General features: G+C 41.9%; 1 protein-coding gene across 33 annotated transcripts in view; it reads left to right on the top strand.

The window, feature by feature from the left end:
• EPB41L3 (erythrocyte membrane protein band 4.1 like 3) overlaps positions 1-25,246 on the top strand; it is an 826,134-nt gene that overhangs the window by 372,396 nt on the left and 428,492 nt on the right. For all 33 annotated transcript variants that reach the window (XM_069219822.1, XM_069219821.1, XM_069219820.1 and 30 more), the window contains exon 5: positions 15,149-15,191. In XM_069219822.1, the coding sequence (XP_069075923.1) occupies positions 15,149-15,191 (43 nt within the window). The remainder of the gene's footprint in view (positions 1-15,148; positions 15,192-25,246) is intronic.

The following is a 25,246-nucleotide window of genomic DNA, read 5'->3' as shown; positions in this document are numbered from 1 at the left end:
AGCACAATTTAATAGTTTTGTCAAAGTGTCCCTACATTTTGCACTACTGGGGAACTCCAAAGACACCTTAGTACAGCAGATGACACCATGATGTGCAAGGTTTAGTCCTTTATCCATAACTTAATCTGTAATGAAAAATTTGGGGTTAGCAGGATTAAAATGGGCAGCTGACTAAATTGACAATTTTCAACCCTTTGCAGTTTTTCAGATGTTCAAAATCCGCTTGACTTGATGCCATAGACATTGCATGCCAGAGACCTTGCGTTATAAAAAGCTAAATCTGTTGTGGCCCTGTAACCATCAAATTCGATATTAAATTGGCCAATATTTGTCATGGAGGAGACCATATTCATAATGGAGTCGTTCATGTGTATGGCTTAAACAGTTGTTTCCACTGTGGAAGAAAAGCTGACCCTTACTTGTGATTGAGAAAGACTCTTCATACAAGAAAAACTGATCTCTGGAGTAGCACAAATTTCTCTTTTTTGGCAACAAGCTATAGATGAAAGACACCCTTGTTGTGATCTTTAAAGTCTAATAAATGCAGGTATGGGTTTAGACGCCATTTGTCATAGCTAGTATCCCAAACTTCCAAATATAAAACTCTGCCACACATAATAGCTGAATGCATGAAAATATTGTTGAAGGGGTCGGGAAGGGCAAATATTGTACTATGATCAAAACAAATCAATATCTAGTTGATGCCATTTCCACACATTATCATTTGTGTGCTGTATAGTTTTATCAGTAAAACTGTATGTCTGTGAAAATATATTGGTCAATTCAATTGAAAATTTGTTTTTTATAAAGGAAGCCCCCTCTAGTCCACTCCACTCTACAACATTCTACTTCACTCTATGCTGCTCTACGCCCACCACTCCATGAAATTCTGCCACTTCACGACACTCTGTGCCACTCCACTCTAAACCACTCTACTCTATTCCATTCTACTCTGCTCTGCTATACACAATGATCTGCTCCACTCTACGCAACACTACTCCACAGCACTCCATACCACTCCGCTCTATGCCATTCCACTCTCAAACACACTACTCCATTCTACAACACCCCACAACACTTCACTGTAAATCCACTCTTCAGCACTGTTTTCCACTCTATGCCACTCTAGGCCATTCCACTGTACTACAGTCTAGGCCACTCTTGTTCAACCTACACCACTTCACTCTAAAACACTCTACTGTACTCCACTCCATTCTGTGGGACTTTACGTCACTTTAGGCCACTCTACTCTATGCCACTCTGCGCCACTCTGACACTCCACAGCAGTCTATGCCACTCAACTACACTCTACTCTACTCTATGACACTTTAGTCCACTCCACTCTACGCCTCTCCACTCTACAACACTCTACTCCATGACACACCACTCTATTCTGCTCCACGACACTCCACTACGTTCCACTCCACTCTACGACAATCCACCTTATGACATAACACAACACTGTACTACACTCTGCCACTCCACTCTACACCTCACCACTCTATCACATTCCACTCAATGACCCTCCACTCTGTGAATCTTTTTTTCTGCCATTCATTTCAGAGGTGTACTGTCGGCGCTTCTGAAATAACTGAAACGTTTGTTGACAGATTTGATAACAACCTCCAGGGGCCAGTCAGCAAACAAAATCACTGGATCAAAGAAACAGGTTTTTGAAAGTTGACCTTTGACTGGATCAGAGAATGTATACAGGGAAGGGTTTTGGATCTGAGCCACCTCAATTCAATTTTAGATTATGACCACACTCGCAAAAGTCTGCCCTACCTACAACCAAAAGTTTGCCATAAATGACTAATATCCAGTATGTATGTTATGTCTAAAAAGGGATCATAAGGCAGAGGATTGTAATGATTACTCATCTTTCAAGCCAAATACTCCAATTCCTAGGGAAAAATTATTCTTGCCACACTGGGAAATCCTTGATATGGCCCACTTGCTGCTAGCAAGACTGGAAGGACTAGTCCAATGCAAGGAGGTAATGGGTATTCTAGAGCAACAAAAGATTTCAGAGGAGGGTCAGGGTAACACCATAGTGAATAGGACCTTAGGATTGTGTCATACAAATGCATGGGAAAGAATCCAATTTTACTAAAGAGCATTTCTAAAATTAAAGACTCCAAATCAGGGCCTGTGGAATTATGTGATTCCCCAGTTGCAGTATTTGATGCATAATTATATACTTGCTGCACTTGCCACATAACCTATCATCTTCTGCATAAATTGAAAAATTGTAACATAAAAATGTGTTTTTAGCTTGAAAGGACGTAATACTGCATAAATTACCAGATTACACCACATAATATGCCTTTTCTTGCTGTCTAATTTAGTCAACCCTGCAGCATAGTTTCTTCCTTCCCTGCCACATAATTCCAATGTCCCTGCCCAGATCTACAATGCCACTGATAACAGACATGAAGGCAAAAGTTAGGTAAGAAACAAAGTCAAAGGTTGATAAAGGGATTCTCATGATGTCTAGGAAATTTCAAATTGAGACAGAATACAAAACACATCTTTCCAGATTTAAAGAAAAGATTCACGGTAAGGAGTCAGTCAAATCGCTAGACCTGATATCTGAGAGTGATCAAGGCTGTAAAGACAGATAATTCTTCAGACTCTACATGTGATCTCAATCAGTGCAAAAAATATCACCCCTCAGGACTTTACTTCAAAATGCATTTAATGCCAAAAGACAAACTTACCATCTTTATTTCAGAGCACTTGGGAAACAAAGGGAAAATGTGTCCAGTCGACTTCAGAGCATGACTGAGTTCTGAAGACAAAAGGAATCAGACTCAACTTCCAAACATGATTGGCACTGAAAGATAGACAGTTGATGTCTCAATAAGTTAGAAACAAAATGTTATTGAGAATAGGGTAAAGAACAATACTCTCAACACGAAGAAAGCTGAACATAAGAAATAGGCTCAGAGCTTTGAAAAAGCACTACTTTTCTATAATACCCAAAAATAGTAGGGATTAAACATTCAAGAAAATATACCAAAAGGTCTAAAATAAAGGAAAAAGATACCTCAACCAACCCCACGTTAGTTCCAGGAGGAGAGGTTTTCTAGATGAAGACAAATTAGGGATTGCTTCTGGCACTGACAATCCAAAGGTTCAATTTGACATACAGGAGCAGAAAGACACAATATAGAAAGAAAGGTTCACCACAAAAAGACGTTGACCTCTACCCAACTAGACCTTCTCTTCCAGATCACTTCACATTGTGTCACAAATGTCACCAAGAGCACTGCTGACCTTTAGGGTTCAAATGGATACAGGGAAGGAAGAGGCTAACTTCCTATTAGAAACCTCAAGCCTTCAGCATAGGAGGCACTACACTTACCTATGTTGTTTTTGAACTTACAGCAGGGAAGGAAGGTATTCATCAAACCAACCACAGGCAGGACAGTCGCCTAAAAAATAGTAAAGAAACACAAAGCTTCTGTTTAAGACTCACAATATGTTAAATCCCAAGTAGGGGCATACTCTCTAATTGCAGCTACTGGCCAGAAGTGAGCTCTAGCTACATCCATACATTGGCCAATGCCAGGCAAAGACATCAAAAGATTAGATATGCTAGGAAAATGGAGACATAAACTACAACACACTGGTGCATTGCTACTGTTAATGCACTTTTAAACATGCAACCTTACCAACAGTGGGATGAGATGGATGACATAATGAACGATCTGATAGTAGCTTTTCACAAAAAGGGGAAAGTAATTGTTGTTGGGGGTAAACTCATTGCTACTACCTGTTTGAAATCTGCATTGGAAGCAACAGACAGAGTAAACAGACAGCTAGTGTCAGGCACAATTCTCTGCAGGCATGCTTGACCATGTATCTGAGCTTTCAGATATACATTAGGGCAATTGTTATTGACATTCCCCTCAATTTGGAAAATCGATTTGAAACCCAAGTTGATGATTCACTGGAGAGCAAGGAAAAGGACCACTGACATTGCCAAAGCAATGAAGGCCCACAAAACCAATGGAACCTTTAAAAGGGGTTGTTTTCAGGTATAAAAGGTCAGGAAAAGCTTCACTATACAACATTTAAAAAACCATACAAACCCATTTTCAGGCAGGATGGTGGTAGCAGTCGTCCCATCAAAATAGATGTCTTGAGGGAGAGACAAAGGTAGACGTCATGTCTCCTGAGGGTGAACAACATCAAATAAATGACTTTGTGTATCCTCCTCACAACATCAAACACCAATAGGGAGCACAACACATTGCCAAGTGGCAAGAAAGAATACTGAACAAGTGGGTTTTAAATATAATAAAATGCAAACAAAATTTGTCATCCCTAAACATATTTTAACTGTTTTAGAATTCACCAAGTTATATATATATGCTCTGTGGCATGTGTAGCTGCAGATACACATGCTGTGCATTATCCTGTCATCTAGTGTTGGGCTCGGAGTGTTACAAGTTGTTTTTCTTCGAAGAAGTCTTTTCGAGTCACGGGACCGAGTGACTCCTCCCTTTCGGCTCCATTGCGCATGGGCGTCGATGCCATCTTAGGTTGTTTTCTTTCCGCCATCGGGTTCGGACTTGTTCCTCTTCGCTCCGTATTTCGAATCACGAAAGTTAGCTAAAGTTTCGAAAATTCGACGGTATTGTTATCGCTCGGTACCGGGTTGGTGTTAGTGTATTGGCACCGACATCAAGACCGCTTCGGCAGCCCTTCGGGGCTTCCACTCTTCACCGAGGCCTGGTCGGCCCGACCACACCTGTCGTCCCAGACTAATGGACCGGACCCCCTTCCACTTCTGTCCTAAGTGCCACGCAAAATATCCTTATACAGACCAGCATCAGGTCTGTAACCTGTGTTTGTCACCCGAACACAGAGAGGATACCTTGAAGCTTGCCAAGCATTTCGATCGAAAAAGACCTTGCGGGATCGACACGCAAGAAGACTGCTAATGGCGTGGAAACCGAAAGAACAGCTCGACGTCAAAGAGGAGGAAAGTATCTCCATCCAAGAGACAGACTCGGATGAATCCGAAGGTGAACGGCCCTCGACGGTGCAACGAACCGTGAGTAAACCTGCCCCGTCCCAAAGTCAGGTTCATATAAAAACACTTAAGGCCATGGGGATGCCACCACCAGCAGGCCATGGCTCAACCCACCGAAAGGAAGGTGACCAAACATCAACACCGAAAAAGGCCAAAGAGTTGCCGAAGACTTCTAACTCCAGTCGAGAAACCGGCACCAAACGATCTCGACACCGAGTGATCGAATCGACTAAACCTCGAAAAATCTCCTCGGAACCGTAAAATACTTTTATTGCTGAAACTTTGGTACCAAAAAAAGCAGCTTTGGAGCCGAAAAGAAGCTCTTATACAGACGAGCAAGGACTTTCCAGCCAACTCAAAGAAAGACATTGATTCGAGCAAGAGTTAGGTATGGAAGAACCTGACCATACACAAAGGAGATTTCATATACAAAAAGAGACTGGCAAAATACAAACTTTGCCTCCACTCAAATCAAAAAGGAAGCTTGCATTTCAGGAGACAGAAATGCAACCTAAAGCAAAAGTGGTTAGAGACAAATCTCCACCACCAATGGTCTCACCACAACCGTCTCCACTGCACTCACCACAACTGTCACCATTGGGAACACCTATAATGCAGTCACCCACACATACTGGGATGACACAGGATGATGCTGATGCATGGGACTTATATGATGCGCCAGTATCGGATAACAGCTCAGATTGTTATCCAACAAAGCCGTCACCACCAGAATACAGTACTGCATATACGCTGGTACTATCCAGGGCAGCTACGTTCCACAACGTAGCAATGCACACAGAGCCAGTGGAGGATGACTTCCTTTTTAACACTCTGGCATCCACCCACGCTTCCTATCAGAGTCTGCCAATGCTCCCGGGCATGCTCAAGCACGCGCAACAGGTCTTCCAGGAGCCTGTAAAAGGAAGAGCTATCATGCCTAGAGCTGGAAAAAAGTAAAAACCCCCCCAACAGATCCTGTGTTCATAACACAGCAGCTCACACCGGACTCAGTGGTTGTAGGGGCGGCAAGGAAAAGAGCAAACTCTCAATTCCTCAGGAGATGCTCCACCACCTGACAAAGAAAGTAGAAAATTCGACACTGCAGGCAAGCGAGAAGCATCACAGGCAGCCAATCAATGGCGAATTGCGAATTCACAAGCCCTACTTGCACGCTATGACAGGGCAAACTGGGACGAGATGCAAGACATCATACAGCACTTGCCCAAGGAACATCAAAAACGTGCCCAGCAAGTAGTGGAGGAAGGACAGGCCATATCTAACAACCAGATAAGGTCCGCACTAGACTCAGCAGACACGGCAGCACGGACTGTCAACAAGGCTGTAACCATTCACAGACATGCATGGCTGAGAAGTTCTGGATTCAAGCCGGAGTTTCACCAAGCGGTGTTAAATATGCCGTTTAATCAACAACAGTTGTTTGGGCCAGAAGTCGATACAGCCATTGAAAAAATGAAAAAAGACACGGACACAGCCATATCCATGGGCGCTCTCTATTCCCCACAAGTCAGAGGCACCTTTAGAAAACCACAATTCAGAGGAGGGTTTTGGCAACAAACATCTGAGCCTTCCACCTCTCAAACCAGACCCACCTATCAATCACAATACCAAAGGGGAGGGTTTCGTGGTTCCTATAGAGGACAATTCCCAAAAGGAAGGGGAAAATTCCAACCAACCAAACCAAGCCAAAGCAAGCAGTGACTTCAATGTCACAACACCCCAACACTTTTCACCAGTGGGGGGAGGCTAACCACATACTACCAAAACGGAACACATATTACAACAGACCATGGGTCCTATCAATTATCCAACATGGTTATTGCATAGAATTCACAACATTCCCTTCAGATGTGCCACCCAAAACACACAGACTGTCTCAACAACACTTAGACCTATTACAAATAGAGGTCCAAGCACTGCTACAAAAACAAGCAATAGAGCTCGTACCCAATCATCAAAAAGGAACAGGCGTCTACTCACTATATTTCCTGATTCCAAAAAAGGACAAAACGTTAAGACCTATCTTAGATCTCAGAACACTGAATCTCTTCATCAAATCAGACCATTTCCACATGGTAACACTTCAAGACGTATTTCTCTTATTAAAAAAAGAGGAATACATGACAACATTGGATCTCAAGGATGCATATTTCCACATACCCATCCATCCTTCTCACAGAAAATACTTAAGGTTTGTAATGCACTGGATTCACTATCAATTCTAAGTGCTACCGTTCGGAATAACAACAGCTCCTAGGGTATTCACAAAATGCCTAGCAGTAGTAGCCGCTCACATACGGAGATAGCACATGCACGTATTTCCATATTTAGACGACTGGCTGATAAAAACTAACACTCAACAACAGTGTCTTCTCCACACGCAATACGTCATAGAAACTCTACACAAACTGGTGTTCTCTATAAATTACAAAAAGTCACATCTGCAACCATCCCAAATACAACAATACTTGGGAGCAACACTCAACACACAAAGGGCAATTGCCACTCCAAGTCCACAAAGAGTCCAATCGTTCCAAAATGTAAGATCAAGCATACAACCAAACCAACATTACACTGTAAAGTTTGTAATGAAACTACTAGGCATGATGTCCTCATGCATAGCCATTGTCCCAAATGCTAGATTACACATGCGGCCCTTACAACAGTGTCTAGCAAAACAATGGACCCAAGCACAGGGTCAACTTCAAGATCTAGTGTTGATAGACCGCCAAACACACTCCTCGCTTCAATGGTGGAACACTATAAATTTAAACAAAGGGCGGCCATTCCAAGACCCAGTGCCTCAAGATATTATCACGACAGATGCTTCCATGGTTGGATGGGGAGCACACCTCAACAGTCACAGCATACAGGGTCAATGGGACAATCAACAAAAACAACTTCACATAAATCACTTGGAACTGCTAGCGGTTTTTCTAGCACTAAAAGCGTTTCAGCCACTAGTAGCCCACAAACACATTCTTGTCAAGACAGACAACATGACAACAATGTACTATCTCAACAAACAAGGGGGGACACACTCGTCACAACTGTGTCTCTTAGCACAAAAGATTTGGCATTGGGCAATTCACAACCACATTCGCCTAATAGCACAATACATACCTGCCATTCAAAATCAGTTAGCCGACAATCTCAGTCGAGATCACCAGCAAACTCACGAATGGGAAATATATCCCCAGATCCTACAGAATCACTTCCAGAGCTGGGGAACACCATACATAGACCTATTTGCAACAAAAGAAAACGCAAAATGCCAAAACTTCGCGTCCAGGTACCCACACCCTCAGTCCAAGGGCAATGCTCTATGGATCAACTGGTCAGGGATATTTGCTTACACTTTTCCCCCTCTCCCACTCATTCCTTATGTGGTCAACAAACTAAGTCAAAACAAACTCAAACTAATACTCATAGCACCAACCTGGGCTCGCCAACCGTGGTACACAACACTGTTGGACTTATCAGTAGTACCTCACATCAAACTACCAAACAGGCCAGATCTGTTAACACAACACAAACAACAGATCAGACACCCGAATCCAGCATCGCTCAGTCTAGCAATCTGGCTCCTGAAGTCTTAGAAATCAGACATTTAAATCTTACACAAGAGTGTATGGAGGTCATAAAACAAGCGAGAAAACCTACAACAAGACATTGTTACGCAAGCAAATGGAAAAGATTCATTTGCTACTGCCACACTAATCAAATTCAACCACTACATGCCTCCACAAAAGACATTGTTAACTATCTATTACACTTGCAAAAGTCTAATCTAGCATTCTCTTCCATTAAAATCCATCTCACTGCAATATCTGCCTATCTGCAGATTACACATACAACATCACTTTTTAGAATCCCAGACATTAAAGCATTTATGGAGGGACTAAAAAGAATCATACCCCCAAGGACACCTCCAGTACCTTGGTGGAACCTTAATATTGTATTAACACGACTCATGGGCCCACCATTTGAACCCATGCATTCTTGTCAAATCCAATATCTGACTTGGAAAGTAGCCTTTCTAATAGCCATCACATCACTTAGAAGAGTGAGTGAAATACAAGCATTTACTATTCAAGAACCCTTTATACAAATACATAACCATAAAGTGGTTCTCCGTACAAATCCAAAATTCTTACCAAAGGTCATATCACCATTCCATCTAAACCAAACTGTGGAACTCCCAGTCTTCTTCCCACAACCAGACTCAGTAGCTGAAAGAGCTTTACATTCATTAGACATCAAAAGAGCATTGATGTATTACATTGACAGAATTAAACAATTTCGCAAAACAATTGTTTGTAGCTTTCCAAAAACCTCATGCAGGTAACCCTATATCTAAACAAGGCATTGCCAGATGGATAGTTAAATGTATTCATACTTGCTACATTAAAGCAAAAAGAGAATTACCTATTACACCAAGAGCACATTCCACTAGAAAAAAGGCGCCACAATGGCTTTTCTTGGGAATATACCAATGACAGAAATTTGTAAGGCAGCCACACTGGTCTACGCCTCATACATTTACTAAGCATTACTGTGTAGATGTGTTAGCAACACAACAAGCCACAGTAGGACAGGCTGTATTAAGAACATTATTTCAGACAACTTCAACTCCAACAGGATTTTTGGGGAGATTACTGCTTAGTAGTCTATGCACAACATGTGTATCTGCAGCTACACATGCCACCGAATGGAAAATGTCACTTACCCAGTGTACATCTGTTCGTGGCATGAGACGCTGCAGATTCACATGCGCCCTCCCACCTCCCCGGTAGCCTGTAGCCGTTTTATTGTTGCATGAAAATTTTAAATATGTAAATAAATAAATATTGTTTTAATACACATTAGGTACATACATTACTACTCCATTGCATGGGCACCTCTAGTATACTCACAACTCCTACCTCACCCTCTACGGGGAAAACAATCTAAGATGGAGTCGACACCCATGCGCAATGGAGCCGAAAGGGAGGAGTCACTCGGTCCCGTGACTCGAAAAGACTTCTTCGAAGAAAAACAACTTGTAACACTCCGAGCCAACACTAGATGGCAGGATAATGCACAGCATGTGAATCTGCAGCGTCTCATGCCACGAACAGATGTACACTGGGTAAGTGACATTTTCCATTCCAAATGACCTCTTCAAGAAGAGATTCCCATGCAAGAACAGAACAAATTTCTTTCAGCAGTAGCTATGGATGGATACTTTCACATCTTAATGATTTCTTGCAACAGTAGGCTTTTAAGTGTGCATACTTTCACGTCCTAATACATCCAGCCCAGATAAAATATATATGGTTTGAAACCAAATGGTTTCATTTCCAATTCAGAGTTATAGAAAAGTGGACTATTATGCAGTGATGCTGGTTATGCTTCATTATGTAACACTCTCACAATACCCCTAAGATGGTCCTTGGATTCACAATAAATCCTTAGCTCACTCATGATTGTGTTGCAAAGAGCAGTCAAACTTTACTAGAGAAACATGTTAAGCGTTTTAGAATACCAACATGGACGATAGATAAGTAATTGACACGAGTTGAAAGAAATCCAAAACCAACTAAAGCAGGTTTTATTATTAATTTAGACACCAAAACAAAGTAACTCAGATAGGTATAGCTGGAGTTATTGATTTTCAAGTAAAAAATCATTCAGTAGAGTTCAAGCTGTTAAAAGTTACTGTTGCGGTCACTGAGGAAAGTCACTAGTGACACTTGTTTACTAGGGACTTATAAGGAGGTTAAAGTCCTTGCCTGTTGGATACTAAGTCACATATACCAATTTAGGGAGAGAGCACTGACAGTGGGGCCCGGTTAGCAGGCTCCAGTGCACTTTCAGAGTCACAAGCAACACATCTAGCTCACAAAAGTGTGTGTGGGTAGGTGACCATCCAGAAAGGGAACTTTCCTACAAAAGTGCAGCCTTCTGGCTTCGAGTCTGCTCTCAAAGTGTTCCACGAGATGTTTGAAATATTAGCAGCATGTGTGAGACTTCAGACAATTCGTATATACCCTGTTTAGCTGACTGGCTGAGAAAGGTGAGTTCAACAGTGCATAAAACACATTGACTCAGAGGTGCATGTTCTTTTTCAGTCGGGCTTTATGGTCAACACAACACAATTATCACTGACCTCAGAGAAAGGGGCGACAACAGACACCATACCATGCATTGTCAAACCTGTTTTAAAGAGAGTTAAGTCCATTGCAGTGCTTGATTACACTCTACCATAATTCTCAATCTCTGACAGTGAGGAATATGATGAAAGTGCTGGGAATGGTGGCTACATGTTTCAGTTGATTCCAAATACACCGTTGCATAAGAGGGCTTTGCAGCAGTGGTTGAAAAAGCAATGATCTCAAACTCAGGAAGATTGATACTATTTAGCGGTTGTGCCCAACAGGGTACTGAAGAAATTACAGTGGTGGAACACAGAAAAAGAAGTTTCACCTACCAACACCATAAGCCATCGTAGTAACAGGGGAATCACACTAGAGATGGGATGAACAGCTAAACAGCAGGGGCCAGTAGTCAGAAACAGATATAGTAATGCACATAAATGAGGGCTAAACGCAGTTTTCCCAGCTGTTAAGGCTTTCCATACTGTACAATGTTTGCCCAAAAAAACAGGGGAGAACAGTATTATTTAGCCTGTTGAAATTAGCAGAGGAAATTTGGAACTGTGCAGTTTCACAAAACATAGCACTGATGTCTGAGCACGTTCCAAGGGCAGACAATATTAATGTTTACAGCACAAGTAGATAGGTGTGCACCGCATACGATTGGGAGTTCAAGCAGAAGTCTCTAGATCACATATTTGGTATGTGGAGAAAACCCGACATAGACTTTCTCGCAGAAGTCAAAAGGTTTCACCTTCATGTCAGTGTTTTACTTTCACTCTCAGTGGGGAATGCACTGTTGGTAGGTTGGTAAAGGCAATTAGCATACACTTTTACTCGGGGACCAGAAATCCAGACAGTGATTATCAAATTCCAAACTTCGAACATGGTATTAATATTGATAGTACCCAGGTGGGCAGGATAAATTTGGTGTGCGCCCCTCACGGAGATACCTCACCAAAACAATATTGCATTTCGACGGTATAAAGACCTACTAACATTACAGAAGTGGAAAATATTTCACATGAAATCTCACACCGTACAAACATGGAACCTGACCAGTGAAATCAGAGAGTTTGGCTATTTAAAATTACCAGATAAACATATGGCTGTTATCAAGGACTCAGGAAAATACTAAATGATGAAATGTTACCAGGGAAAGTGCTGTAAATATTATAACTGGTGTGAAAGAAAGAATAATTTGCTTAATTTAACTGGTAAAACAGTCATTATCTCTTATTAAACATATTTGTTGAAAAGTGGCCTCAGTTCTGTGCATAAATAAGAGTTCACCTGTTAACCATTACAGCTTATACTTATACTGAAGGTGTTCAACAAAAGCAAATCGTAATGCCTAGAACGACCGACAAAAGGTTATAACCTCCAAATGAAATACAGCTACCTCAGTGGAATTTAAATCCTAATTACAGGGGTTAATGAAAGCACCATTTGAATCCGCGCATAAAGAAACCTTAAAACATCTAACGTTAAAATCACCTTTTTGTAATAGTGATTACCAGTGGCATAACCTAAAACGAAAGGCCCCAGGGCAGAAGTTGAAGACACCCCCCCTCTTCCTTTAGTCCCAAATACAAACATGCCAACAGGCCCAATTAAGGCAGGAGAGACACATTTTTTTTCTGCCAAAAAACGTTTTTTTGTATCTGTCTCCTACCTAAAATTGCCTCTTTTTCAGCGTTGGTCAATGAGGAAAATAATTGCTACCAATTTTTTCATTATCCGTCTCTTTCTTGTTTCGAAATGTTGGCAGGTATGCCCATATGTCACAGATATTCATTGGTTTTGGGATAGATGGGGCACCCTGGAAGGGTTGAGGGGCCCCTGACGTGTTAGGGCCCCAGTCCCAGCCTGCACCTCAGGCGCCTGCGTTACACCCCTGGTGATTACTCAGGGCTAATGAGCTACATGCTTTAACATTGGATAAGCCTTACCTAATTGGCTACAAGAACAAAGTTGGCATGAGAACACATCCTACGTTTTCCCCAAAGATGGTGTCGCCGTTGAACGTCAGTCAACCCATACAGATACCCCCATTATTTCAGAATCCTCCCAATGCAGTAGAAAGAGCTCAACATACATTAAACTTAAGATGAACAATTATTTATTACATCATAGGAATATTTAAAGGAACACAGAAAAAAGGAATATCGGAAAAAGCAATCAGTTCGTGTAGACGATGTCCCACAAGTAAGGGAGCACCAGTCATTCACTTTACAATAGCAAGATATGCAAACAATATAAGAATGCTAACAGCTAGCAGGCAAAAAGTTGGACATTAGGAACAGACAACATGCCACGAGAAAAAGTGGCTCAATTAGCCTTTCTGTGCAATGTCTCATTAGAAGTTATTTGCAGTCGGAAGCATAGTCAACAACGCGTACTTTATCAAAGCTTTAATGTGTAAACATTTAGGCAAAAGGGGAATTAAAGTAAGCCAGATGATATTAAAAAAAAACATATTTGCGACAGCTTCCCTATAAAGGATTCCTCAACGGGAGCTGGGATGGCGAAGCGAGGGGAGCTTTATAATCTATGCACAGCATTTCGACGCCTCGTCAGGGGTAGTAAGCGCTATACAAAAGTGAAGGTGGAAGAGAATGGACATTGCAAATGATACTAGTTACTTAACCCCAAGTATGCTGTGCACCTTGAGACTCTTCTATATTCACATGCAAATCCCCCCCGACCTTTCCTGCTATGGAGGAAGCCATAAAAAAATCAAAACTAGTGACCACGCACGAAAGCATTGTGGGTTACAGTTGATATCATACGGAGTCATTCAACCCCATCCATCCGCCCAGGTCGATCCCCCAGTGGAAAAACATATACTACAAACATTTCTACACCAAACCACTAGATGGCAGAATAATCCATAGCATACAAATCTAGAAATGTCTCAAACTGGTACCATATTTACAGGTAAATATCTGGTATCATATCCAATTTTGTTTTCCAGAACTACTTTAGTAGATCCGCATCGACGTTATTATTACTTTATTTCCCGAAGGTCTGTTTTTGGGTTAGCTCCCTTTTAATACTCGCCCTGTGCTGTAGAAAATCGTTGCTCTTTTGGATTTAGGGAATATTCAGGGTCATTTACCATCAGTGAATTTTAATGTGCATTGCGATTTATAGATGGCGTCTTGATATAATATATTCATTGCTTCTCTGTTTCAGCGGTTGCTTTTCTGGATTTTTTGGGGAGAGGGAGAGAGAGTAACCAGGGTCATTTACTATAAAGTGAATTTTGATTCAGAACTTTTGTGATTTTATATGTTTTATATGTTGAATTTGTGTGTGTTTATTGGTACCATGTTTTAGTGGTTTTGTCAATGCGTAAGATTAATTGGCAAGTCTAATGTTTCTAGGTGTTTAGAAATATGTATTTTTACGATTATTTCCAATGATTGAATAAAGTTAACATTAATTCATTCATTTATGCTTCAGTTGACGTAATTTGCTTGTATCAGCAAGTGTTTATGTTTTATATGTTCGTATGACTGGTGCATGAATCTCCAGACACCTTCCCGAATGTACCTTTTTTGAATAGATTGCATTGTACTGTTTCAGTGCATTTCAAGCAGACTAGGAAGGGAAAAAATGTCTTCACCGTGGTACATTTCTCCTGATTCCGAACTATTGTCTGGTGCATGTGGGGATATTGACTAACTTGAAACACAATTTACAAATAAGCAAGAAAAATAAACAGACCTGCACATTTTGAGGACGTGCACCTCACAGTATTGATTAAAGGATAAGGGTCGATAACATACATAAATGGAAGAAGCAGAAAATGAAGCTGGCTGTTGTGATTGCTTTTCGATGTGATGGCAGTTTTGTCTTGTAGCCTGAGCAAGATTAGTAATAATGTGCTGATGTTTCTGAGTGATTTCTTGATAATAAAGTTTATTATCATTTACATTTTCAGAATTGGCTAGATCCTGCAAAGGAAATCAAGAAGCAAATCCGAAGTAAGTTCCAATTTCATTCTGATATTGCGGCATTGTTACACTGGAAACAAGAGTTTTTTTTGGAGATTCAAACCACAAATTGCCTCTTAAATTAGCTATAAATCATAATCTGCATGTTTAGGGTAGCTCCTTCAGTAAAGCGACAAGGGAGATGTATGATGGAACAACGCATGCAGTTACCATGCATGCCTTTAGAAAGTGATAAGTACAACGTATGGTCATTACTACGCATGCACTTACCACATGTTTTTACCATGCTTATGCTTTAACCATGCATGTCTTTACCATGAAAATTTTAGGCACGTGCATTAAGTCACTGACCCCGCCTGAAAGGGGTTGTCTGTGGGTCCATGGGACCCCTTTCCATTCCTCCAGAGGGCTGCCTTTACAAGGTGCAACGGAAAGTGCACCACCTTTTTATGGTAATATGGCACCGGCGCAAAGGCAAAGATATTAGATGACAGAATATAAATACATTTTTTTTCTTCGAATTTTGGTTTTAAAACGTTTTTTCTGTGTGTTTTGTGATGATCATAGAAATATGCTCTGAACTAAAATGAAACATAGTATTTTACTGGCTCCCACTTGATGTTTGAATTGATTTAAAGATTGCATATTTAGCACACAAATCAATTCCGTGCCATTACCCAAGACTATTGGACACCATACCTGACCACTGTATGCTAAACCCTGATTCTCTTCTGTTTCTCAAAAGATCTGACAACACACCTCTTTAGATGCTACCTCCCTGGTTATTAGTAAATACCATATTCTCTACTGTTTCTATTGCTCTTTTCTGAAAATGTATCTATACTACTCTGTTTTGTGTAGAGGGCTCTGGTGACCCATGGCTAGGTATGCACTGTAGAAATGCTTAAAATAAATCAATTCTAAGTGAAGTACTTTTTTTTCTGTTGGTTATCATCGCTTGGAAGTGAAAGGTAGCTAATCTACCTATTTTGCAGTAGCCATTCTTTTGCTCAATCATCTTATCAATTGGTTTGCATAATCACTAATTTTGTTCATATATAAAATTGTAGCCTATTTGACATGTTGAGATTATTTCAATACAACCCCATTAGTTAGCATTCAAGAGGAGGTATATAAACCATGATGTAGTTGTTCTTAAAGTACTTTCTTTGATCCAGAGCTTTCTACCTATAAAGTAAAATTATCTGTAACTCCTCATTCTCTTCTAGAGCTTTTAGCACTCCCTTCGAACGTCCTCCTACCTATTAAAACATCCTGATTCACAACTCAACTACTACTGATTGCCTTTGAAGTTAATTTTCACTTTTCATAAGGAACTAAACTAACTGATTTTATTTGAAGGTTTTTGCTCAATTGTTGTTATGTGATACGAGTGCTCTCTAATAATATTAGCGAACTGGCTGGGTCCCGTTAAGAATTCTGATACTGTTGTTTTTATGGCTGTGGATGCCAGCTGCCTTGTTGTAGATATTTTCTTGCTATTGAGCTGGTACAAATAGAAATGTTCCCAGTGGGATCTTTCTTATCAGTTGCTTTAAACTCATACTTTGTAAATGTTCACCTGTACCCAATTTTGGAGAGTTTTCATTTAGGCCAATAGCAAGTATTGGTAGGGGCTGAATACTCCACGCCTCTTAAAGTTGCTATGATTGGCATTTTTCTTGAAAGTCCGTAGAGCTTTATCCCATATGAAGATAAACATTTTCCATTAAACTGACACTTTATTTGAATATGGGACCTGGAACCTATAGAGGTTTCACATAATTCCTCTAGTCAAGTGATGCATTCAAAGAACATTATGTATATTAACTGTTACACCCTCATAGTATTTGACAGATTTCTCCCATCAGCAATCAAGGCCTTTTTAGGTTTCGCATGCACAGCACTTGAGCTGTGCTTGAGAAATCTCTTGAAAACAAAAAAAATAATCTTAAAAGGGCTTAAAGTCGTCCCATTACTTACCACTGATTGGCCTCCACGTCTCTGGTTTCCTTGCTTCTGATTGTACAGTGGCTTTGGTGTCTTGCCGTTGCTTCAGCGTCATGTCTGCTGAGGAGCACTGACAAGGTACAGCTGTCCTTACACTGGCCGCTGACACCTGCAGGTATTTTTAGTCTACTTTTGGACATGCACTCTTGAGGAGTGCATGTCTCTGCAGTCTGCGTTCTGCCCTCCTTCTGCTTCCTCGTGTTGCTGTCCCCACTGCACCCCCGTCCTCCTCCCACTGACCATTATTGGTGCTTCCTCATACCTCCCTCCCCTCCTGCTGTCTGTTTTTGCTACCCGCACATCGCTTGTATTTCTTTCCTACCCACTTCTTGCTGTCTGTTCTTAATGCTCAATCCCTGCTCATCACACCTTCCTGGTATGGCTTGTTTAATATATTGTATTTTTTTCTAATGGCCCCTCTGGCCCACCTATCCACAACAAAACAAAACATTAACAAAGCCAAATAACTCTCTGAGAGCTATTCAGCTTTATTAATGTTTTTAAAGATGTCACATAGCAGCACGGGCTGCTGTGCATCATAGCGCAATGCAAATAAAAAAAGCTGTGTGATGAAGTAATTCTGGCCACGCCATAGGGGTTTATTTTTATTTACTTTAAACCATGTTGCACAGCAGTCCACGCTGCTGTGCAACATCTTTAAAAAAAACTTTGACAACACTAATGATGTGAATTTAATTTAAAATAATTATTTATTAATTTATTGCTTCACAGGTATTGATGAGCTAAAATTTATTGACAGTAGTGATACTGCTCGGGTTTTTCTTGATCAGAATATAGGAGTGATGAAGACAAAAGTCTGGTTCTTCTCTAAAACTGTTATAAACCTGATTCTAGTTAATTGTGAGCAATTACAGTGTAGAGGTATAGATGTGGTCCCAATATGGGGTAAGGAAGTTCCTTTTAATTGGCAGCAGTCCCCTTCACTTCATATTTAAATGGTATTTACCCTCACCAAACACCCACTCACATTGCTTCCCCCTTGAAAAATGTAAAAGTTTCCCTTTTCCATGGTGAAAGAGTGGTGAAGCTCATGGAGATGTCCCTTATCATCTCACTGGTCCAAATAAGGGAAATTGGAGTTGGTTGGCAGGGGCTCTAAATAGCACTCGGGTGAAGGGAATGTTCTCACAACCCGGCCTTTAACCAGAGTCTCTCCAGGGTCTCTTGGAATGCTGCAGGAATAGTGAACCATTCCGAAAAACTAGATCTCATTTGTTCTCTACAGGTGGATTTAATTAGCATCCAAGAGACCTGGTGCATATCTGATTTAATTTGTCCCAGGTATTTGGTCTTAAGTATAAAGGCACAACCCTCTACGAAAGGGCATGCAAAAGGTGTATCGAGATGGGAATATGTTATTCTGCATTTCTCCTCAAATCTTTTTCAGATAGTGAGAGCGTACCACATATTGGAGAATGGCAGGAAAATCCCCATGCTAATAGTAAATGTGTGTATTCCACCAGATAAGGACTATGATATAGCTCTATTGTATATGTTTAATCATATTTCTGCAATTTGTTCTAATCCACATGAAACTATGGCTGAGTTATTGATAATGGGGGATTTAAACTTTAACATTTCCAACTTCGAACCGTTTGTGATCTAGAGAGGGAAACCGCTCTAAATATTCCCTCCATCCTATTTCCCCCTGGAATCAGGTCGGACAAAAGGAGCCACACCATATTGAAAGGTTTGAGGGACCTCTGTTGCATCATTTTAAATGTGCGTTTTCGTTCAGACTCTCCTGCAGCTTTTACACACAAATCTCCACAGAGTAGTTCCATTATTCATTACATTTCGGTTTTCTATGCTATCGCCCAATCAAAGGAGGATATGATAGTTAAGGATATTTCTTTTAGTGATCATAAGATTCTGATACTCCCGCTAAAAATGTAGCTTTCCTCCATAGAATCCTGGAATTTTAAGGGCAAGGATATTAGTTTCTGTAGGAAAACAAGTGGAATTTTTTGGACCCCTGCCAAAATGTCAGCTGTTAAAAAAAGTACTCAAATGTTCAGTGAGAGATATTGATGAATGCAATGTGGCCCTGTTAAATTATTTTACCAAACTCATTGAAGATATAACTCAAAGTGATCCATATCAACGCTGTAAGCCTCCTCAAAAGAAAGTAAAACAATCCATTCTATTGATGAATAGAGAAATTAATAAATTGGTAAGGAGACAGTATATATGGGAGACCAAGGATAGGAGTAGGAGAATATTAAAAAAGAAGACAAGTGGAAGTGAAGCTAGGCAAAGGAAGGAAGAGGCAGAGAAGATGTGGGTTGCTCTGAGAGAAGCCTCAGTGACAAAAATTCCTGTAAAATCTGGGCTATTATCTCTAAAGGTTGTGGAAAGCGTAAATCGTCTAGCGCCCTTCATATAGCTGAGGCCGTTTGGAGAAAGTACATACTCACCCTTTACGCTGAAAACCGGGAGAAGGAGCACTGGGAAATGGATTTGAGAACAAGTGATAGATCTGAAGTGGATTGCTGGGGTCCCCCCTCTGTGGCAGAGAACGAGGGATTTATTGGGTCGACGCAGGCATCCAGAGCAAAGGGCCCCAATGAGGCTCCAATGTCATTAATTAAACAAGAACCATTGCTCTGGGCAAGAATTCTCCACCCGGTCTTCTGTGACCGCTATTCTCAAAGTAGAGTCCCTGACTCCTGGATTGGGAGTGTCATAGTCCCACTATATAAAAAGGAAGATAAATCTCTGCTCATACATTATTGCCAAATTGCACTGCTGGATGCAACTGGCAAGATAATTGTGAAAAGTATATGAGCGCATTTATCCTCTTGGGCCAAGGAAAATGAGATACTCCCTCTGGAAGAAGCAGGTTTTAGAAAGGAACATAGCACATTGGATAATATCTTATTGATGCAAATTATAAATGTAAAATATGTTCAGATCAGGAGTTGAACAGTATATGTACATTTATAGACTTTATAGATAGAACGTTTTGGGGAAACAATTATATGAGCTGGTTGTAAGCCCAAACTTGTTACGTTTGGTTATAGCTTTGCACTCTTTAACATGATGCAACGTTTTGTTAGGAGTAGAACAGGGCCTGTCGTCAAAATTCCCCACAAAAATGATTTGAAGCAGGGCTGCTTACTGGCACCACTGCTATTCTCTTTATACATCTATCATCTACCCCTTTCCTTGCAGAATGCAGATGGCTTTGCACCTAAAATTGGAGGACATTCACTCTCCTGCCTCTTATTTGCTGATGACATAGTAGTGATTGACCACACTCCCAAAGGTCTAAATCAGCACCTGGCTGCGTTAAATCACTACTCCTTACAGCACCATTTGCAGATTAACATATCAAAGTCGCAGGTAGTATGTTTTCTAGGGGAAAAAAATTGGGTAAGAAAATTACCTTTTCCTGGTCCCCGGGTCAACGTAAGTTAGAGCAGGTAAAATCTTATTGCTTCCTGGGGACATTTTATCCTCTTCACTCGGTGACCAAGATCACATGCTTAATAATGCTTCTAAGGCTCTTTCTGAAGCTCAAGGTTTAATTGTCTTCTTTAACACAGTCGGCCAGCGCCATTTCCACCATTTACTAACTGCTTATCAAACAAAGATCCCACCCTTTCGTACGCTTTGGACTGTATAGAGATCTCTAAATGGAATTGTCTTGACATGAAGGAAGGACAGATTCTAAGACGCCTTGGTTTTTGTAACAACTCAGCCTCAGTGGCTGCTCTCAGGCTTGAATTTGGTGTTAAGAACACTTTTGTACAGGGTCTAGCGGCGGCGGTTCAGAGGGTTTACAGCCTAGCTCATAGTATAGAATTCACTCTAAAGATACTTGGCTTATATAGAAACCTTCAGCAGATTAAAAGAAAATCTTAAAAGATAAGCAGTAAGGGAGTTGCCACAACACCCCGCACACCAAACCTTTCACTGCGTACACAAATGCAATAATGTCACCCTCGGGGTCGACCTGACTGCCTACCACAGTGATGTAGCTGCTATACTTAAGAAACAGCAGCTCCTCCTTGCTGCAGTACTGCCCTTAATTGCCCCACAGTTGGCAGCTACCAGGATTTCTGACTCCATGTCTTCAAACACTGAAGTGTGTGTTGCCCCTTCAAACCCACCACTACAAAGGGCAGAGGAGATGACACACACATCAGAAGAAGAAGACGTGGAACAGATCACCTTCATCCGTAAGAGTACCCGATAGCAGAAGTCCATGCCAAATGGGTAATTTTATCCTAGGTCCTGTGCTTGTCAACATGCCAGTTTTGCCACAGCTGCTGACATGCACTGTTCTCCAGCTCACTGTTTGCTTTGACATTATGCTCTGTGATTGTCTCTCATTCCCTCATTGGCAAATCATGTTCCTCTGCACTTTACGATACTTCACCCCAGCATGTCCAAAGACATTTCCCATTGCATCTGTTTAGTATCACAATCAAATGCATCACACTAATGGACTCACAATCCTGGACTATGTAAATATTGCACTACAGCACTTTAAAATAAATAGCACTTACACAGCCACTTAGTCTCTGTGTAATGTGACACATCAACCATGTAGGAGATTAGTGATGTATGTCAATTGTCAAGACAACTGCCTTGAAAGATTGTGGGCTTAGAACTATGCACTGGGCTCTGGATTGTATCATCATCTGCGCTTCCTGAGGCTTATTTCTGAAGTAAATATAAAAATAACAGTATAATGCTGTGTTGTACTGAAAAAGTCTGCTTCAAGGGACGTTTAAGCAGAAAATCAATGTGTTAAAAATTCTCTTCTAGACAATCTTTATGTATGTTTACTAAATTGACACTGTTCACCCATGCCAAGGCCCTGATCCCCAAGCATATGACACATACTGTAAAGGAGTACCTAAATATGTATTTAACAGTAAAAAACAGATACAAAAACTGGGGGAAACACCTTAACTAACCTAACCTATCCTAACTACACATTACCCACAACTGGCCCTAACTACCCTAATATAAACTTACTTATCACATTTAACTAAACACTCTAAACATCAACCCCTCACCCCCCTTATATGACAGGACCTATGTAGAACAACATATACTAACCTAAACACATACTATCTTATCCTAAACAAATATATATATATATATATATATATATATATATATATATATATATATATATATATATATGTTCAATAGCATGTGTAGCTGCAGATACACATGCTGTGCATTATCCTGCCATTTAGTGTTGGGCTCGGAGTGTTACAAGTTGTTTTTCTTCGAAGAAGTCTTTTCGAGTCACGAGACCCAGGGACTCCTCCCTTTCGGCTCCATTGCGCATGTGCGTTGGCTCCATCTTAGATTGTTTTCTTTCCGCCATCGGGTTCAGACGTGTTCCTCTTCGCTCCGTGTTTTGGTTCATCGGAAAATTAGACGGTATTGTTTGCGCTCGGTACCGGGTTAGTGCTAGCACATCGACACCGAAGAAAGAAGAGCTCCGGCAGCCCTTCGGGGCTTCCACTCCTCGGCCGGGCCTGGTCGGCCCGACCGGGTCCATCTTCTAAGCTCATGGAACGAACCCCCTTCTGCTTCTGCCCCAATTGCCAAGCTAAGTATTCCTATACAGACCAACACTTGGTCTGTAATATGTGTTTGTCCCCGGAACACAAAGAGAATACTTGCGAGGCCTGTCGGACATTTCGATCTAAGAAGACACTGCGGGATCGTAGAGCTCGAAGACTTCAGATGGAGTCGACACCGGCCGGACACACCGACGTCGAAGAAGAGGAGATATTCTCCATTTGAGATTCGGACTTGGACGAGTCCGAGAGTGAGCAGCCGAAGACTCAACAAACCGTGAGTAAACCAGCCCCGGCAAAAACTCACTCAAGAATCATGAAGGCCAATGGGACGCCACAGCCGACAGGCCATGGCTTTACCCGAAAACACGATGACCAAACATCGCACCGCACCCAGCAGCCGAAGACATCCGACTCCGGTTGAGATACCGGCTCCGAACAAACTCAGCACCGAGATACCGGCTCCGACCAGACTCGGCACCGAGAGATTGGCACCCCTAAAGCCAAAAAGGTTTCCTCGGAACCGAAAAAGACTGCCGAAAAGGTTTCGGTGCTGAAACATGCTGCCTCGGAGCCGAAACACAGCTCCTATACAGAAGAACAAGGCCTTTCCACACAATTACAAGGCTACAGGTTTGAACAAGAACTCGGCATGGGAGAACAAGACCATACCCAGAGGAGGCTCCATATACAAAAAGACACAGGGAAAATCAGAACTCTCCCTCCAAAAAAGATTAAGAGGAAGCTCGAATTCCATGAGGCGGAAATGCAGCCAAAAGCAAAAGCGGCTAAAGAAAAAACACCACCACAGTTTTCTCCACAGCCATCGCCACCGCACTTGCCACATCTGTCCCCAGTAGCAACACCCCCAATGATGCAGTCACCAACGCACACAGGGATGAGCCAAGATGACCCGGATGCATGGGATTTGTATGATGCACCGGTCTCAGATAATAGTCCAGATTGCTACCCAGCAAGGCCATCACCACCTGAGGACAGTACTGCTTACATGCAGGTGGTTTCCAGGGCAGCTACTTTTCATAACGTAGTATTGCATGCGGAGCCCATAGAAGATGACTTCTTGTTCAATTCCCTATCATCTACGCACAGCCAATACCAAAGTTTGCCAGTGTTGCTAGGCATGTTAAAACACGCCAAACAGGTGTTTCAAGACCCAGTCAAGAGCAGAGCCATCACACCTAGGGTGGAGAAAAAATATAAACCTCCCCCTACGGACCCTGTGTACATTACACAACAGTTAACTCCTGATTCGGTGGTAGTAGGAGCAGCCCGGAAAAGGGCTAACTCACAAACTTCAGGAGACGCACCACCGCCCGACAAAGAAAGTCGGAAATTCGATGCAGCAGGCAAGAGGGTGGCAGCACAGGCAGCCAATCAATGGCGAATTGCCAATTCGCAAGCTCTACTGGCAAGATATGACAGGGCACATTGGGATGAAATGCAACATCTCATTCAGCACCTTCCCAAGAAGTTCCACAAACGTGCCCAACAGGTTGTCGAGGAGGGCCAAACTATCTACAACAACCAAATAAGGTCGGCTATGGACTCAGCAGACACGGCCGCCAGGACAGTGAACATGGCAGTAACCATTCGAAGACACGCGTGGCTACGAACCTCCGGATTTAAGCCAGAAATCCAGCAGGCTGTGCTGAATATGCCTTTTAACGGAGAACAATTGTTTGGGCCGGAGGTGGATACAGCAATAAACAAACTGAAGAGAGACACTGACACGGCCAAAGTCATGGGCGCGCTCTACTCCCCACAGAGCAGAGGTACTTTTAGGAAGCTGCACTTTAGAGGGGGGTTTCGGGCCCAGACCACAGAGTCTTCCACCTCACAAGTCAGGCCAACATATGAGGGCCAATATCAGAGAGGAGGGTTTCGAGGACAATATAGGGGTGGACAGTTCCCTAAAACAAGAGGGAAATTCCAAAGCCCAAAAACCCCACAAACTAAACAGTGACTTCAATGTCACAAACCCCCACCACACAACACCAGTGGGGGGGAGGCTCACAGATTATTACCAAAACTGGGAACACATGACTACGGACGCGTTGGTCCTAGCCATTATCCAACATGGTTATTGCATAGAATTCCTACATTTGCCACCAGATGTGCCTCCAAGAGAACACAACATGTCCAGACAACACTTAGATCTGTTACAACTAGAAGTCCAAGCATTGTTACAAAAAGGAGCAATAGAACTAGTACCCAGTCATCAAAAAGGAACAGGTGTTTACTCCCTGTAGTTCCTAATTCCAAAAAAGGACAAAACACTGAGACCCATATTAGACTTCAGAACACTAAGGCCCTCATTCTGACCTTGGCGGGCGGCGGAGGCCGCCCGCCAAAGTCCCGCCGTCAGGTTACCGTTCCGCGGTCGAAAGACCGCGGCGGTAATTCTGACTTTCCCGCTGGGCTGGCGGGCGGTCGCCTTCAGACCGCCAGCCAGCCCAGCGGGAAAGAGGCTTCCACGATGAAGCC

The sequence above is a fragment of the Pleurodeles waltl genome, chromosome 2_2, assembly GCF_031143425.1.
Source record: "Pleurodeles waltl isolate 20211129_DDA chromosome 2_2, aPleWal1.hap1.20221129, whole genome shotgun sequence".
In the NCBI taxonomy this organism is placed as follows: domain Eukaryota; kingdom Metazoa; phylum Chordata; class Amphibia; order Caudata; family Salamandridae; genus Pleurodeles; species Pleurodeles waltl.
This window is presented reverse-complemented; position numbering and strand designations above follow the sequence as displayed.